The sequence below is a fragment of the Schistocerca gregaria genome, chromosome 10 (assembly GCF_023897955.1).
Source record: "Schistocerca gregaria isolate iqSchGreg1 chromosome 10, iqSchGreg1.2, whole genome shotgun sequence".
NCBI lineage: Eukaryota > Metazoa > Arthropoda > Insecta > Orthoptera > Acrididae > Schistocerca > Schistocerca gregaria.
This window is the reverse complement of record NC_064929.1, coordinates 213,241,551-213,260,762: the sequence shown is the minus strand read 5'-3', so window position 1 is coordinate 213,260,762 and position 19,212 is coordinate 213,241,551. Positions and strand designations below refer to the sequence as shown.

General features: G+C 40.1%; 1 protein-coding gene across 2 annotated transcripts in view; it reads right to left on the bottom strand.

Moving 5' to 3' along the window:
• LOC126293682 (uncharacterized) overlaps positions 1–19,212 on the bottom strand; it is a 110,541-nt gene that overhangs the window by 74,740 nt on the left and 16,589 nt on the right. Inside the window, exon 2 of one of the 2 annotated variants that reach the window (XM_049986975.1) lies at positions 7,085–7,236. The exons of the other annotated variant lie outside the window; for it this stretch is intronic. Within the exon in view, the coding sequence (XP_049842932.1) occupies positions 7,085–7,236 (152 nt within the window). The remainder of the gene's footprint in view (positions 1–7,084; positions 7,237–19,212) is intronic. 2 annotated transcript variants of the gene reach the window in all.

Sequence of the window (19,212 nt, the reverse complement as noted above, 5' to 3'; positions counted from 1 at the left end):
ACACATCAACAAGACCTTGCAAGTTCTCCAAGCACCATTTGGTAACCGCATAATTTCGGAACACATTCCTCAAATGGCCGCTTCCCTCACCTGATTTAGCCGTAACATACTTTTACATATGGAGTTAATTGAAGGGGAGAGTTCAATCCGACCGCTGGAGAAGCTTCTAACAGTTAATCAAATTCAAAATGAAATTTCCAGAATTATTAAAGCAGTTATTGAAGATGTTATTGATGTGTATGTTCCCGATTCGAGAATAATAAATTGAAGCTGTGTCCGAAAACTGGGTGCAACGACTGGACTATTGTGCAGCTGCTAAGAGTCGCATCTGTCTGATGTATGAGCAGTATTTCATAATTGAACTTTTAAATATCTTCCTCCAGCCTTCAATAACTCACCAGGAACGATTCCTGGACCAGGTGATCGGCCACTGTTCATTTTAATTAATGCACAATTCAGTTCCTCTAATGTAATGTTTATATTTTGATCAGTTACTTCCATCTTCACTTCATTCTCTTGCGTGTAATATGGCCTATTTTCAGTTAAAAGGTCTGCATAATGCTTTTGCATTCTTTTAAGAGAATTAGGTTTTCTACTGCTTTGTTTACTTGTGTTTTCTTCATACCGGTAACTGTCCTCCACATTTCTGTTTCTCCTCCCCCCCATTAACCATGGACCTTGCCGTTGGTGGGGAGGCTTGCGTGCCTCAGCGATACAGATGGAAGGTGCAACCATAATGGAGGGGTATCTGTTGAGAGGAGAGACAAACGTGTGGTTCCTGAAGAGGGGCAGCAGCCATTTCAGTAGTTGCAAGGGCAACAGTCTGGATGATTGACTGATCTGGCCTTGTAACAATAACCAAAACGGCCTTGCTGTGCTGGTACTGCGAACGGCTGAAAGCAAGGGGAAACTATGGCCATAATTTTTCCCGAGGGCATGCAGGTTTACTGTATGATTAAATGATGATGTCGTCCTCTTGGGTAAAATATTCCGGAGGTAAAATAGTCCCCCATTCAGATCTCCGGTTGGGGACTACTCAAGAGGATGTTATCAGGAGAAAGAAAACTGGCGTTCTACGGATTGGAGTGTGGAATGTCAGATCCCTTAATTGGGCAGGTAGGTTAGAAAATTTAAAAAGGGAAATGGACAGGTTAAAGTTAGATATAGTGGGAATTAGTGAAGTTCGGTGGCAGGAGGAACAAGACTTTTGGTCAGGTGACTACAGGGTTATAAACACAAAATCAAATAGGGGTAATGCAGGAGTACGTTTAATAATGAATAGGAAAATAGGAATGCTGGTAAGCTACTACAAACAGCATAGTGAACGCATTATTGTGGCCAAGATAGGTACAAAGCCTACATCTACTACAGTAGTACAAGTTTATATGCCAACTAGCTCTGCAGATGAAGAAATTGAAGAAATGTATGATGAGATAAAAGAAATTATTCAGATAGTGAAGGGAGACGAAAATTTAATAGTCAGGGGTGACTGAAATTAGAGTGTAGGGAAAGGGAGAGAAGGAAATGTAGTAGGTGAATATGGATTGGGGCCAAAAAATGAAAGAGGAAGCCACCTGGTAGAATTTTGCACGGACCACAACTTAATCATAGCTAACACTTGGTTCAAGAATCATAAAAGAAGGTTGCATACATGGAAGAACCCTGGAGATACTAAAAGGTATCAGATAGATTATATAATGGTAAGACAGAGATTTAGGAACCAGGTTTTAAATTCTAAGGCATTTCCAGGGGCAGATGTGGACACTATTGGTTATGAACTGTAGATTAAAACTGAGGAAACTGCAAAATGGTGGGAATTTGAGGAGATGGGACCTGGATAAACTGAAAGAAACAGAGGTTGTACAGAGTTTCAGGGAGAGCAAATGGGAACAATTGACAGGAAGGGGGGAAAGAAATACAGTAGAAGAAGAATGGGTAGCTCTGAGGGAAGGCAGCAGAGGATCAAGTAGGTAAAAAGACGAGGGCTAGTAGAAATCCTTGGGTAACAGAAGAAATATTGAATTTAATTGATGAAAGGAGAAAATATAAAAATGCAGTGTATGAAGCAGGCAAAAAGGAATACAAATGTCTCAAAAATGAGATCGACAGGAAGTGCAAAATGGCTAAGCAGGGACGGCTAGAGGACAAATGTAAGGATGTAGAGGCTTATCTCACTAGGGGTAAGATAGATACTGCCTACAGGAAAATTAAAGAGACCTTTGGAGAAAAGAGAACCACTTGTATGAATATCAAGAGCTCAATGGGAAACCCAGTTCTAAGCAAAGAAGGGAAAGCAGAAAGGTGGAAGGAGTATATAGAGGGTCTATACAGGGGCAATGTTCTTGAGGACAATATTATGGAAATGGAAGAGGATGTAGATGAAGATGAAATGGGAGGTACGATACTGCGTGAAGAGTTTGACAGAGCACTGAAAGACCTGAGTCGAAACAAGGCCCCGGTAGTAGACAACATTCCATTAGAACTACTGACAGCCTTGGGAGAGCCAGTCATGACAAAACTCTACCATCTGGTGAGCAAGATGTATGAGACAGGCGAAATACCCTCAGACTTCAAGAAGAATATAATAATTCCAATCCCAAAGAAAGTAGGTGTTGACAGATGTGAAAAATAACCAAACAATCAGTTTAATAAGTCACAGCTGCAAAATACTAACACGAATTCTTTACAGACGAATGGAAAAACTAGTAGAAGCCAACCTCGGGGAAGATCAATTTGGATTCCGTAGAAATACTGGAACACGGGAGGCAATACTGACCTTAGAACTTATCTTAGAAGAAAGATTAAGGAAAGGCAAACCTACGTTTCTAGAGTTTGTTGACTTAGAGAAAGCTTTTGACAATGTTGACTGGAATACTCTTTCAAATTCTAAAGGTGGCAGGGGTAAAATACAGGGAGCGAAAGGCTATTTACAATTTGTACAGAAACCAGATGGCAGTTATAAGAGTCGAGGGGCATGAAAGGGAGGCAGTGGTTGGGAAGGGAGAAAGACAGGGTTGTAGCTTCTCCCCGATGTTATTCAATCTGTATATTGAGCAAGCAGTAAAGGAAACAAAAGAAAAATTCGGAGTTGGTATTAAAATCCATCGAGAAGAAATAAAAACTTTGAGGTTCGCCAATGACATTGTAATTCTGTCAGAGACAGCAAAGGACTTGGAAGAGCAGTTGAATGGAATGGACAGTGTCTTGAAAGGAGGATATAAGATGAACATCAACAAAAGCAAAATGAGGATAATGGAATGTAGTCGAATTAAGTCGGGTGATGCTGAGGGAATTAGATAAAGTAGTAAAGGAGTTTTGCTATTTGGGGAGCAAAATAACTGATGATGGTTTAAGTAGAGAGGATATAAAATGTAGACTGGCGATGGCAAGGAAAGTGTTTCTGAAGAAGAGAAATTTGTTAACATCGAGTATTGATTTAAGTGTGGGGAAGTCATTTCTGAAAGTATTTGTATCGAGTGTAGCCATGTATGGAAGTGAAACGTGGACGATAACTAGTTTGGACAAGAAGAGAATAGAAGCTTTCGAAATGTGGTGCTGCAGAAGAATGCTGAAGAGTAGATGGGTAGATCACATAACTAATGAGAAGAGAAGTTTGTGGCACAACTTGACCAGAAGAATGGATTGGTTGGTAGGACATGTTCTGAGCATCAAGGGATCACCAATTTAGTATTGAAGGGCAGTGTGGAGGGTAAAAATCGTAGAGGGAGACCAAGAGATGAATACACTAAGCAGATTCAGAAGGATTTAGGTTGTGGTAGGTACTGGTAGATGAAGAAGCTTGCACAGGATAGAGTAACATGGAGAGCTGCATCAAACCAGTCTCAGGACTGAAGACAACAACAACAACAACAACAACAATTGTTATCTCAGTCTTTACTTACCTCCAATTTTACCATAACATGCAACTCCACTCTTGTCTCTAATTAGAAATACTAAATTATTTGTACAAGACTGAACAAAAAATGTAACTGCCCACTGTGACCTCAGAGTCACAGAACTATTTTTAAAAAATAATTTCAAAAACAAAAATTCACCTTATGTGTTAAATACATTATTCTGTAACATTCTGTGCATATAAATATTTTTTTCTACAGGAAATAATAATTTGGGCAATAGAGGGTTAGAACTGTTTTGTGCAGAAGCAATTTATGATGAATTTTTGATAACCAGAACAAAAAACCCCGAAAATGGCAGAGGAAAGGTTTACTGTGTTCGAGCCTTCAGTTATGTTAAAACAATTTTAGTTCGTGCACAGGACAGGAAGGAGGAATGGGGAGAACTGACATTTCTGTTATAAACGGTATAATTAAGTAGGGATGCTTTCATATAAGGACTACCACTCAGTTTTCCAAGAAGTGTATGATAATGGTTTTCACCTTTGTAATGAATGGGACTGTAAATTACGTAATGTGATGACTAACAGCTTTATGATGTACACAGATACCTAAAAATTAGAAAAATAAAAAATATTCCACTGATCACATTCAGCACATTTCTTTCAGTTCCCTTAATTAGTACTGTTAAAATTTATAAGTTTAACAGATTGAATGAAATATACATTGTTATCGCAGGAATGCTGTTGGCGTCAGACATTGCATGACCTTTTATGAAACAATATTCCATGTGACTACTGCAATGCAAAATGAATTTTCCCTCTCAACTGGAGACCCCCCCCCCCCCCCATATGCTTTTTAACCACACAATTCCTGTCTCTTGAAGAGATTGCAATTTTCTGACACCTGGTATAACTAACATAGAATTTGTTCAATATAGCCTGTTCCTGAAGTCCTCTTCCACCAACTACGGAGGGACACATGCCGCCTGCCGTTCTCGTGAAAGACATTCTGTGTCTACCAACCTGCGAGTCACAGGTACTGCCTCACAAGGCAGAACAAATTCACTTTTAGTGTAGTAATGCTTTTGTATACACAGATAAGGAACAACAAAATGATGCACTGTCTGTTCACCAATGATGTACTGAAACATACTATTAGACATCCAAGCCTGAAAACAGTTTGTGAAATTATGTGGAAACTGACGGAAAAAAGATCTGACTCTGCCACATACTCTAAAATTTAGTAAGTACCAGCTGCTGTCCATTCCTCCCCCCCCCCCCCCCCTCCCAATGTAAGTGTAATTGGAAACATCAGCTAAGTACAGAACTTTTTAGTCATGAATATAACATGACTATGTTCACATCTTCCTAAAAAGTAAAGGGCAGTTTTATTGCTGTCTACAGAGAATCACAATCAAGAAGGAAGCAAACAGAATGGAAAGCTAGACACCAAATAACAGGACGCACTGCTGAAGCTTTCTCCCTTCTGCCTTCATTTCGTATCTAGATATCTAGATTTAACAGTACAGCAGTTCACGTTATGGCAGCATTGTTACTACATTCATGAGGCAGTTGTTCTGAAAGTCAGACACCCAAGGCATAGATTGGTGTAGACGTAATAGAAAAGGTGATTTTTTTCATTTAGATGTAATAGTTATACAGGAGCTATGTTTTTTATTAATTATAATTATTAGGCATGTCTACTCTTTATTTCAACTGGAGTTTCAGAAATGAACCAAGCTAACACATTTTTGATGGGACGACAAAGAAAATTTGAAAGAATGTGGAAAAGATTAGGACTATTACTTTTCAGACGATGATGAAGTCTCAGACCCAGCTTTACATAATATAATCACGAAGCAGTTTGGAGCTGTCTGATGACAGGGAAAAAATGGACAATGACAGAAACAAGCCAAAAAAGAAGATGAATCAAATTATTATGTTGGGAAGGATGGTACAAAATGGAAGAAAAATTCTCTTCATGCTTGTAAGAAGAACTAGGAAAGAACCCACTCTCCACATTATTAAACTAATTTGAGGTCACAGGAGGTACTTTTACACCGAGAGCTCAGAGAAGGCAGCTACATCAGTATCTTGCTATCAGGGGGAAACTACATGATGTTAGGAAGATACTACTTGGTTTCAGTGAAAGGAGAGTTGGCTAGTGAGCAATATTAAATTATTTCAGGTACCAAATACCAAGTCTGTTGCACAATTGAGGTATAGGTGTCTTAAGAACGAAAACTGATAGTAGGCACACTGCATGATATTAACTGGGGACATTTCGTTATTATAGGAAGGGCAACTTTTATGTGGGACTTGACCACCACCAAGTGTTGCACTTATGAATACAAGTAAAAAACTCTCACTACAGACTCTGCCCATGTTGTGTAATGAATGAAAGAGTGAGCAAGCCAACTGCATGAAGTAGACACCTACTGTGAACCTGCAATTCCATGTGCCACCGAGGTAAACTTTTTGTTTTGATACATCAGTTAAAATTTGCCCCAAGTCTCTATCTTCATTGATACACAAAATACAGCTTTTCGATATTTGATTAATTCTGTATAATTGGGTGCTATGTGACACTCAGTGTCCTATGGTACATCCTCATTAAAGTTTCACAGGCAGCAGTATGCACTCTCAGAATCTACAGCAAATAGAATCCCCAGGTGTCTTGATACAAAAATTACGTGTCATACATTGGGAAAACTGATTTCGTAACTTCCTAGAATTTTCTCCTGGGCCCAATGCAAAGAACTACTGACCAGTCACCAATGTCCGAAGCTCCTGAGTATCTACTGATACAGGTCATGAGGCTACTGAAGGTACAGAATCAAATCACTCAAGTCAAATATATCACAGAGAAGTTCAAATACTTACAAAGAAACTCATGGTAAATTTGCTGATCACTTTGTAAGCCCACTATGGACTGTACCTTGGCAAAACTGAAGCAAAACTGTGAACCGGCACCACCACAGAGTGAGTGGTGAACGGATGATGCTTTGCTCTCCCTAGTCAACCCCAGCTGCTCACCACAGTCCTATTTTAATCACTGTAAAAACATCAACACTGCCTGCAGCTCCCATCTGCATTTACTCTGCAGGCAGTAATTTCACACCAAGTGTTTAATACTTCATGGAGGCACTGCTGATGCAGGCCTTGCACACCAGATTTCGCTGGCAGCAATAGGAGCCTCAAAACCACAGCTGAGGTTGCTCACAGTACCTGAGAAACTCCACAACTGGCTGAACCTGAGCCGAGTACCTCCGCACAGCGCACAGCAGACGCCTGTGTCCGTCCTGAGGCTTCTGCGCCGTCCAGAACCACTCGGAGCAGTAAGCTGACGGCGCGCCAGCCGACGGCACCACTGGAGACACCTGCAAATAGTGATGCCGTAAAGAACGCAGCCGAGAAACTGCCAGACATTCCTACAACTGCATACTCTGAATTTAGAAAAAACTACTGAGAAATGTTATTGAGAAGATGGCGTAAGATTCAAAATGCACACACTAAGAGAATCAGTATGAAACAACAAATGGAGAAAAAAAACGAAAGTTTTGTTGTGTAGGCAGCATTGTTGAAAAATACTATACTGCCCGGGGAGATTAAAAGAATATAACCACTCACTTTTTTTTGAATTTTTACAACACAATCACAATAGCATTTCACATTGTTGTAACTAGTTTCAATCAGCCAGTTCGTTTCCAGATGGTCAACAGACAGAAAGCAGAGACCAAGAATGAATACAGAAGCTATGAAAACTCACGACAATGTGAATAATGATAAAGAAGATCAAAATTATACCTAAAGGCACACACTACAATTGGTGACAAATCGTTTCTTTTGGGCTGTTAGCAATACTGGGATACTGTCAGACGTTCAGATATGGAAACAACAAGGTCAGTGAAACCAAACAAAGCAACTTGCAATTATGTCATCAACATTCTTTATAAAAAACAAAGGTTACACAGTGGTTTTGAATGTCAGTTAGTCATGAGAAGATCATGTAGCATCTCGTGTAAGAACGGGAAATGTTGACATACGTTGGGTCTGAATTCTGCAGTGGCAGGGATTGTGGCCTGCCGTCTATCCTTCTGCGATATTGCTGCTCACACTGGTCTGACATGCAAATACGGAATCGACCCCATCCGACTCATGGTCAAAAGGGCAGACACACTGTTTGCTCAGCATTGTGAGACTGTACAGCCTTTTCACTACATTATGACTTGAAATATTCACTGACAGTGCTGTGATATCTGGGGCACCACAGACTATCAGCATGATAGCCGCTGTTCCAACTCCCCTAAACACATCAGAGACTGATGTACTCTCGTTCCGTACATTTTGATACAACAACAGTAAGTATACTGGAAGTATTAACATGTTTATTCAGAATATAGTTATGGGAAGAAATAACACTGTCAATCAACATTAAAGGTTGTTGTTGTTGTTGTTGTTGTTGTTGTTGTTGTTGTTGTTGTTGTCTTCACTCCTGAGACTGGTTTGATGCAGCTCTCCAGGCTACTCTGTCCTTCCCAAGCTCCTTCATCTCCCAGTACCTACCACAACCTAAATCCTTCTGAATCTGCTTAGAGTATTCATCTCTTGGTCTCCCTCTACGATTTTTACCCTCTACACTGCCCTCCAATACTAAATTGGTGATCCCTTGATGCCACAGAACGTGTCCTACCAACCAATCCCTCCTTCTAGTCAAGTTGTGCCACAAACTTCTCTTCTTCCCAATCCTATTCAATACCTCCTCATTAGTTACATGATCTACCCATCTACTCTTCAGCATTCTTATGTAGCACCACATTTCGAAAGCTTCTGTTCTCTTCTTGTCCAAACTAGTTATCGTCCATGATCCACTTCCATACATGGCTACACTCAATACAAATACTTTCGGAAATTACTTCCCCACACTTAAATCAATACTCGATGTTAACAAATTTCTCTTCTTCAGAAACGCTTTCCTTGCCATTGCCAGTCTACATTTTATATCCTCTCTACTTAAACCATCATCAGTTATTTTGCTCCCCAAATAGCAAAACTCCTTTACTACTTTAAGTGTCTCATTTCCTAATCTAATTCCGTCAGCATCACCCGACTTAATTCGACTACATTCCATTATCCTCATTTTGCTTTCGTTGATGTTCATCTTATATCCTCCTTTCAAGACACTGTCCATTCCATTCAACTGCTCTTCCAAGTCCTTTGCTGTCTCTGACAGAATTACAATGTCATTGGCGAACCTCAAAGTTTTTATTTCTTCTCGATGGATTTTAATACCAACTCCGAATTTTTCTTTTGTTTCCTTTACTGCTTGCTCAATATACAGATTGAATAACATCGGGGAGAAGCTACAACCCTGTCTTTCTCCCTTCCCAATGACTGCTTCCCTTTCGTGCCCCTCGACTCTTATGACTGCCATCTGGTTTCTGTACAAATTGTAAATAGCCTTTCGCTCCCTGTATTTTACCCCTGCCACCTTTAGAATTTGAAAGAGTATTCCAGTCAACATTGTTGAAAGCTTTCTCTAAGTCAACAAATTCTAGAAACGTAGGTTTGCCTTTCATTAATCTTTCTTCTAAGATACGTTCTAAGGTCAGTATTGCCTCCCGTGTTCCAGTATTTCTACGGAATCCAAATTGATCTTCCCCGAGGTTGGCTTCTACTAGTTTTTCCATTCGTCTGTAAAGAATTCGTGTTAGTATTTTGCAGCTGTGACTTATTAAACTGATTGTTTGGTAATTTTCACATCTGTCAACACCTACTTTCTTTGGGATTGGAATTATTATATTCTTCTTGAAGTCTGAGGGAATTTCGCCTGTCTCATAAATCTTGCTCACCAGCTGGTAGAGTTTTGTCATGACTGGCTCTCCCAAGGCTGTCAGTAGTTCTAATGGAATGTTGTCTACTACCGGGGCCTTGTTTCGACTCAGGTCTTTCAGTGCTCTGTCAAACTCTTCACGCAGTATCGTACCTCCCATTTCATCTTCATCTACATCCTCTTCCATTTCCATAATATTGTCCTCAAGAACATTGCCCCTGTATAGACCCTCTATATACTCCTTCCACCTTTCTGCTTTCCCTTCTTTGCTTAGAGCTGGGTTTCCATCTGAGCTCTTAATATTCATACACGTGGTTCTTTTCTCTCCAAAGGTCTCTTTAATTTTCCTGTAGGCAGTATATCTTACCCCTAGTGAGATAAGCCTCTACATCCTTACATCTGTCCTCTAGCCGTCCCTGCTTAGCCATTTTGCACTTCCTGTCGATCTCATTTTTGAGACATTTGTATTCCTTTTCGCCTGCTTCATTCACTGCATTTTTATATTTTCTCCTTTCATCAATTAAATTCAATATTTCTTCTGTTACCCAAGGATTTCTCCTAGCCCTCGTCTTTTTACCTACTTGATCCTCTGCTGCCTTCACTACTTCCTCCCTCAAGCTACCCATTCTTCTTCTACTGTATTTCTTTCCCTCATTACTGTCAATTGTTTCTTTATGCTCTCCCTCAAACTCTGTACAACCACTGGTTCTTTCAGTTTATCCAGGTCCCATCTCCTTAAATTCCCACCTTTTTGCAGTTTCTTCAGTTTTAATCTACAGGTCATAACCAATAGATTATGGTCAGAGTCCACATCTGCCCCTGGAAACGTCTTACAATTTAAAACCTCGTTCCTAAATCTGTCTTACCATTATATAATCTATCTGATACCTTTTAGTATCTCCAGGGTTCTTCCATGTATACAACCTTCTTTTATGATTCTTGAACCAAGTGTTAGCTATGATTAAGTTGTGCTCTGTGCAAAATTTTACCAGGCGGCTTTCTCTTTCATTTCTTAGCCCCAATCCATATTCACCAACTACGTTTCCTTCTCTCCCTTTTCCTACACTCTAATTCCAGTCACCCCTGACTATTAAATTTTCGTCTCCCTTCACTATCTGAATAATTTCTTTTACTTCATCATACATTTCTTCAATTTCTTCGTCATCTGCAGAGCTAGTTGGCATATAAACTTTTACTACTGTAGTAGGTGTGGGCTTCGTGTCTATCTTGGCCACAATAACGCGTTCACTATGCTGTTGGTAGTAGCTTACCAGCATTCCTATTTTCCTATTCATTATTAAACGTACTCCTGCATTACCCCTATTTGATTTTGTGTTTTAACCTTGTATTCGCCTGACCAAAAGTCTTGTTCCTCCTGCCAGCGAACTTCACTAATTCCTACTATTTCTAACTTTAACCTATCCATTTCCCTTTTTAAATTTTCTAACTTACCTGCCCGATTATGGGATCTGACATTCCACGCTCCAATCCGTAGAACGCCAGTTTTCTTTCTCCTGGTAACGACATCCTCTTGAGTAGTCCCTGCCCGGAGATCCGAATGGGGGACTATTTTACCTCCGGAATATTTTACCCAAGAGGACGACATCATCATTTAATCATACAGTAAAGCTGCACCCGTGGTCTAGGGGTAGCGTCTTTGATTCATAATAAAAACGTCCTCGGTCCCGGGTTCGATCCCCGCCACTGCCTAAATTTTGATAAATAGTCAGCATTGGCGGCCGAAGACTTCCGGCATAAGAAGTCAGCCTCATTCTGCCAATGGCCTTGTCAAAGAGGGTGGAGGAGTGGATAGAGGTTCAGGGCACTCTTGTCCTAGGGGTGGGAAATTGCCCCTAAAGGCGGAAGAATCAGCAATGATCAACGACATGAGGATGCAGAAGGATATGGAAACCACTGCATTAAAGACACGTAACGTGTATCCACAGGACATGTGGCCTGTAGTTGAAGAAGTGTCATGATGATCTCTCCATTGGCAAAAGATTCCGGAATAGTCCCCCATTCAGATCTCCGGGAGGGGACTGCCAAGAGGAAGGTTACCATGAGAAAAAGATTGAATAATCAACGAAAGGATAATGTTCTACGAGTCGGGGCGTGAAATTTCAGAAGCTTGAACATGGTAGGGAAGCTAGAAAATCTGAAAAGGGAAATGCAAAGGCTCAATCTAGATCTAGTAGGGGCCAGTGAAGTGAAGTAGAAGGAAGACAAGGATTTCTGGCCAGATGAGTATCGGGTAATATCAACAGCAGTAGAAAATGGTATAACAGGTGTAGGGTTCGTTATGAATAGGAAGGTAGGGCAGAAGGTGTGTTACTGTGAACAGTTCAGTGACCGGGTTGTTCTAACTAGAATCGACAGCAGACCAACACCGACAACAATTGTTCAGGTATACATGCCGACATCGCAAGCTGAAGATGAACAGATAGAGAAAATGTATGAGGATATTGAAAGGGTAATGCTGTATGTAAAGGGAGACGAAAATCTAATAGTCATGGGCGACTGGAATGCAATTGTAGGGGAAGAAGTAGAAGAAAATGTTACAGGAGAATATGGGCTTGGGACAAGGAATGGAAAAGGAGAAAGACTAATTGAGTTCTGTAACAAGTTTCAACTAGTAATAGCAAATACCCTGTTCAAGAATCACAAGAGGAGGAGGTATACTTGGAAAAGGCCGGGAGATACGGGAAGATTTCAATTAGATTACATCATGGTCAGACAGAGATTCCGAAATCAGATACTGGATTGTAAGGCGTACCCAGGAGCAGATATAGACTCAGATCACAATATAGTAGTGATGAAGAGTAGGCTGAAGTTCAAGACATTAGTCAGGAAGAATCAATACGGAAAGAAGTGGGATACGGAAGTTCTAAGGAATGACGAGATATGTTTGAAGTTCTCTAACACTGAGGAATGAAATAAATAGGAAGTGCAGGGAAGCTAAGACGAAATGGCTGCAGGAAAAATGTGAAGACATCGAAAAAGATATAATTGTCAGAAGGACAGACTCAGCATACAGGAAAGTCTAAACAACCTTTGGTGACATTAAAAGCAACGGTGGTAACATTATGAGTACAACGGGAATTCCACTGTTAAATGCAGAGGAGAGAGCAGATAGGTGGAAAGAATACATTGAAAGCCTCTATGAGGGTGAAGATTTGTCTGATGTGATAGAAGAAGAAACAGGAGTCGATTTAGAAGAGATAGGGTATCCAGTATTAGAATCGGAATTTAAGAGAGCTTTGGAGGACTTACAGTCAAATAAGGCAGAAGGGATAGATAACATTCCATCAGAATTTCTAAAATCATTAGGGGAAGTGGCAACAAAACGACTATTCACGTGTGTGTAGAATATATGAGTCTGGCAACATACCATCTGACTTTCAGAAAAGCATCATCCACACAATTCCGAAGACGGCAAGAGCTGATAAATGAGAGAATTATCGCACAATCAGCTTAACAGCTCATGCGTCGAAGCTGCTTACAAGAATAATATACAGAAGAATGGAAAAGAAATTTGAGAATGCGATAGGTGACGATCAGTTTGGCTTTAGGAAAAGTAAAGGCACAAGAGAGGCAATTCTGACGTTACGGCTAATAATGGAAGCAAGGCTAAAGAAAAATCAAGATACATTCATAGGATTTGTCGACCTGGAAAAAGCGTTCGACAATAAAGTCTATGGGGGTTAAAGGAAGACATAGCACATAACAAGTAACCACCTGGGAAGTTTCTAGAAGAGGTAACACCAGGCCGGTAACTCCGTAAAAGGTGAGCGATGGAGCCCTAACATTGATGGATTGCCCGAAGTCTAGGTCTACGTGTTGGCATTCACTGATAGGACAATTTGTCAGATCCGTGGATGTCACTACAAATCAGGAGTTACTCCGAATGAGGAACTGTCCGGAGTGTTTGGACAAATGCCTAGCATAACTCCCGACAGTGACAAATTTCTCAGAGGTGGGGGGTGTATGTCGCAGACTAGTTTGCGGCACGTGCCTTGTAGACCAAAATAGTCCGGTTCTGGCTGCACCTCCTGGAAAATTGTCAGATGGTGAGAGTAGCACTAGCAATGGTGGCATCATCAGTTCCAGGAGATTGATGAGCGAATCTGTGAGTTTAAAAATATTTGACAAATGGCCGTACCTTCTGACTGTACTGACTTGAAAGGGAATCTCCCATCACACTACTGCCAGATTTAGTGGTAAGATGTCCCAGTGGATAACCTGTCAAAAACTGAATGCAGATCAAGCACAAAAACAGGAAGAAGATGTACTGAACTGTGAAAAAGAAGTAAATTCAAAACTTTGAACGGTTCAAGTTCAACATGTGAAACACTGAGCCAACTTGCAGTGTCAAGGCATCTTAGTTATGCGGTCACAATGTTCGACTGCAAAGGGGTAGATCCCTATTCAAATCTCCCTTGTGCCCCATATTCTTTTTTCACAAAATTATGAACTGGCTGTCTGGTCACTGATATGTGTGTTCAATGTACTCAGACGTGTGTGTCTGTCATGGTGTAATGTCTGTTTGTAACAGTGAGGTGTAAGGAAGAGAGTATCAAATGAACATCTCATTTTTCTACACGAGGAACACTTCTTATGACTTGCTGTTCCTTCTGGAAATTCTGACTCTTGAATTCCTTTGTTGTAACAGGAGTTCACAACCGTTTTTGTTGTTGTTTTCATTTCTGTGGGAGGTCTATACACCATCTACACAGATCTCATTATCGTCACATTGACTTGAGACAGTAACATTTTCTTACCACATAACTCATATTCTATAATCAACGCATAGAACCAGAGAATAACCAAGGGTACAAGAGGACAACACAGATGTCAATAACCGGGTGGAAAGTTCATAATTTTGTGGAAAAAATAAATTAATTAAAAATATTAGGAAGCACAGGGGAGATATGAACACTGATCTCCAGCTTTGCAGACCAACAGCACGACCCCACAACCACAGAGTGATTCTTGCAATATGCGCGATGTTGCCCATCTTGAGCTTAGACCATTCACTGTTTCTATTTGATTCTTTGGTCACAGTTCAGTACACCTTCTTCCTATTTTCATGCTTGATCTACATGCAGGTTTTGACAGGCTACTCACTGGGCCATTTTAAAACTAAAATCTGAGAAAGGTTGGGGGTGCAGTGAGGAGTTTCCCTTGTTTCAAGCTTAAATTTTTTCCATCGGCAAGGGATCGTAACTCTTAGTATTCAACATAAATTGATATTTCTGTCCATTCCTGAGAGAAAGAGATTTACAGATTGTGGTGGAGACGTCTAATTACTTTTAGCTTTCCACTGATAAAGCATACAATCTGAAATTTAGAACATTAGATTACACTGTTTTTACAATCATGGCATGGTCATTTTTCCTTTGACATCACTGGACGTATCACTTGACATATACCTGACTTTTACTTCGACAGTCATTTAACATTGCTTGACAATAGCATAGTGTATGATGTATACCACATACGCGTGCATTTAATTTAGCTGATTAAGAACAGTGTTAATGTGAGCAAAGTGTATTTTTAGTTAAATCATTAGGTGTACATTTATCTGGACCACATAAAAGGAGCCGTACCTCTCAGGCCAGTCACTTGCTCCACAACAATTACAACACTACAAAATTAAATGCTATGGAGGTGCAAATCATCAACAGAAGAAGCAAACAGAAATGCTACTTTGCATAGCTGTGTTGAAATCCAGATAAAGTATGTCAAGATGGCAGCATTTTTGAGATTAATTTGCAACTGCCACAAGAATGACTTCCGCAATGCCAGTTCAACACTGATTATTCATAGCTAATCAACTTTTCTAATTTCACTAGTGTAAGACATTAACACCAAGGATCAGTCATTAACTTTAGCAACAAGGTCTACATGTCAGAGAGAATCTGACCTTACTTCTCTGAAGCACCATTATTGCAGACCCATGTAGGTGTGAACTGGCTTTGTATGTCTACACATTTTATGCAAATTGCTGGGGTAAATTGAACATGCAGTGATTTTGACCCACAGCAGAATGTTGTGGGCACAAGTTATCATTCGTGCACAAACACCTATAATTTCATGTTGTGCATAAATAACTGGCAGACAATATTAACACTGGTGGACTGTATCAAAACTATGAAGTTATCTATAATGAAGCACTGTTTCAAATGGTTGCAAAATTTCTAGGTGTTGCAACTAGATGAGCAATTAGCTTGAAATTTTCATAAAAGTAAAATTCACAAAACCCAAAAACTGGAACCAGTCAAATCATACAAACAGCATGTTGTACTAATTTTCAGGAATCAACATGGACTCTGTTAATGCTTGTGTGAAACTCTCATCATTCAATTCATCCAAGAGATGTGTACGGCAGCTGCAGATCCTGGAATCTAGTCTGATAAGAGTGCTCCTTGGCTTTTGGAAGGTGTTCGACACAGTTGTGCACTTCTAGCTAATGTACAAAATACAAGCATATGCAATACCACAGAAGCTGATAGACTAAACTGAATAGTTCTAGCAAAAAATACAGCTTGTTTTCTTTATAGGCAGAGTGGTTGTAATTTAAACTGACCCACAAAATAAACACGAGGCTCTTTTCGAAAAATGCCAGAAAACCCAACATAATTGGATAGATAAAAGACCTACTCACAAAGCAGTGACAGCAGAACACACACATGAAGATGAATGTCTGCAAGCTTTCAAGGCCAGTGGCTCCCCCTGGCAGAAGGGTTGAAGGAGAATGAAGAGTGGTGAGGGGAAAGGTCTGGTGAGGTTTAGGAAGAGGGGTATAGTTCGAAAGTCACCCAAACCCCCGCTCAGGGGAGACTTGGTAGCGGATGGGATGAGAAGGAAAGATTGGCTGTTGGTGACTGCACTGGGTGAGATTTGAAAACCTGACAGTTTTAAGGTGGTAGATAGGGTTATACACAAGGCAGATATTGAATTACACAAGACAGATATTACTGCCTACATATTGTGCATAATTTACTAAGTGTGGAAATCTGGGTGCATTGTATGTGATGGAAGGGGGCAGGGGGGGGGGGAGACACAAAATAGACAAGTCAGAAAATCAAACAATGGAAAATCCACGACAGAATGTAACAATACCAAGAAAAGGAAAGATGCCACTCACCATATAGCAGTGAATTGCATTCACGTGAGTGTGTATGTGTGTTTTTGTCGGTTAATTTTAATGAAGGCCTTACTGGCTGAAAGCTATATTTGTGACTGTCTTTTATTGGGCCTATCTGCAACTCATTACCTCCACTCTATGGTGAATATTGTTACAAGTCAGATAATGAAAGATATAGAAAACTAAAAGGGAGTGACAAAAGGAATAGTTATTGTGAAAATATACCAAGACCGAGAAATTAACATAAATTAAGGTCAGGTGAGCGAGTAGAACCAAGGACATGCCGTTACGTCAGCTCCCACCTGCGGAGTTCTGAGAAACTAATGTCTGGGGAAAGGATCCAGATGGCAAACATTGTGAAATAGATGTCGAGGCCACTGTCACGTTTTAGAGTATGCTCTGCAACAGGATATTGTGTGTTGCCAATACACACTGTCTGCATATACTAATACCAACTTCCACCCTTTTAGTTTGTTGTGTCTCATTTTCTGACCTGTATTTTTCACCATCTGCCTTGCACCTTTATTAAATGTAATGCATTTAGCTTTTTGTTCTTATTAACTCACACATGATGTTTTAGCTCCAATCTCCGTCTTGCTTATTTACCCTAAATTCCAGCTTTAAACTGCCAGGTTTTCAAATCCCATCCAGTGTAGTCCTAACGATCAGTCTTTCTTTCTCACCCTGTTCAAATGCCTCACCACAACCAGGATTCGGGAGAACTTCTCTGAACTCTATCCCTTTTTCGAAACATCACTAGTTCTTTTCTTTCACCTCTCTTCCTTCCCCTTCAAATCTTCTGCCAGAAGGAGCCACTGCCACTGAAGGCTTGCAGACTTTAATATCTTTACATGTGTGTTCTCCTTCTGCTGTTTGGTGAGTAGATCTTTTATCTATCAATCACATTGTATTATATTTTCATGAATCTATTACTTTCTTTGGTACAATAAAATCCAGTAATATTCCATGACGAAAATTTGATAAACACACAAAATATTCAATACTTAGCCTTAAACACATTAAAAAGAGCCTTTATATTCACTTAAGGCTACTACTTACCACCACAAAAATTTTTCTTATTGGGCCTAATACTGTGTTTCAATTTTTGTTGCAATATAAGAAACATGGGTAAGAAACATTCACATGTTCACAAAATAACTATATGTAGAATCAATGAGAGTATAGTACATTTTTGTCCTTTTTGGAAGCATGCTGAAATTTACAGGTCTTCCCGAAGTCCTGTTCTTTGTTGTTCTAATTTTTTTCTTAATTTGGACAAAACAAGTCCACAGGTGGAAAAAGATTCTCCCAATGGATGCAGTGTCATCAAGGCAAGAAATGGGGCTTCTTACAAAAGTAATAGATTCCGTTAGTGAGTTTCCTTTTTTACTGGTTTCAGCTCTATTACCTTCCTCCATTTGTTTGGATGGAATTGTGTTGGTATTGCATCAGAAAACATAGTGGCAGGAAAATAACCAGAATCAGCAATTCAGAAAAACCAAATACTTTCAGTCCAATCTACATGCACCTCTATGAGCCAGTTTTCTCCACTTTCTTCTTTAGTAAAAGGGGAAGGATTACTCGTTCGAAGGAAAGAGTGCACTTCCTTCATGTTCCGTAGTTAACTGTCTCCCTCTGCACTTTGGAGCTTAGACATAATCAAGATAGTGGAAGGGTTCTGAGGCCTGTTGTTCTACTTTTTAATTACTTTCTTACAGGGTTCAATATTAAATTACTAAATTTAACCTGTTTAATTAATCAGTTTTTTCCCATTAATAAAGTAGGTGTACGTATAGGTTAGCATCCTGAAAAAATTTATTAGAATTTACATTTTACTATTTAATGATCAACATGAAAATATCCTCCTGCACGAAAAACTTAACCCACTGGATTAGGTTTTTTAACACTTTGATTTTCCTCAACTCAGGAAGTAGGATCATAACTTTTCACAATATATATTAAAAACAAAGATTCCAAGACTTACTAAGCGGGAAAGCGCCGGCAGACAGGCACAATGAACAAAACACACAAACACACACACAGAATTACTAGCTTTCGCAACCGATGGTTGCTTCTTCAGGAAAGAGGGAAGGAGAGGGAAAGACGAAAGGATGTGGGTTTTAAGGGAGAGGGTAAGGAGTCACTCCAATCCCGGGAGCGGAAAGACTTCCCTTAGGGGGAAAAAAGGGCAGGTGTACGCGCACACGCGCGCGCGCACACGCGCGCGCCCACACACACACACACACACACACACACACACACACACACACACACACACACATTTAAAGGCAAAGAGTAAGGGCAGAGACGTCAGTCGAGGTGGAAGTACAGAGGCAAAGAAGTTGTTGAAAGACAGGTGAGGTATGAGCGGCGGCA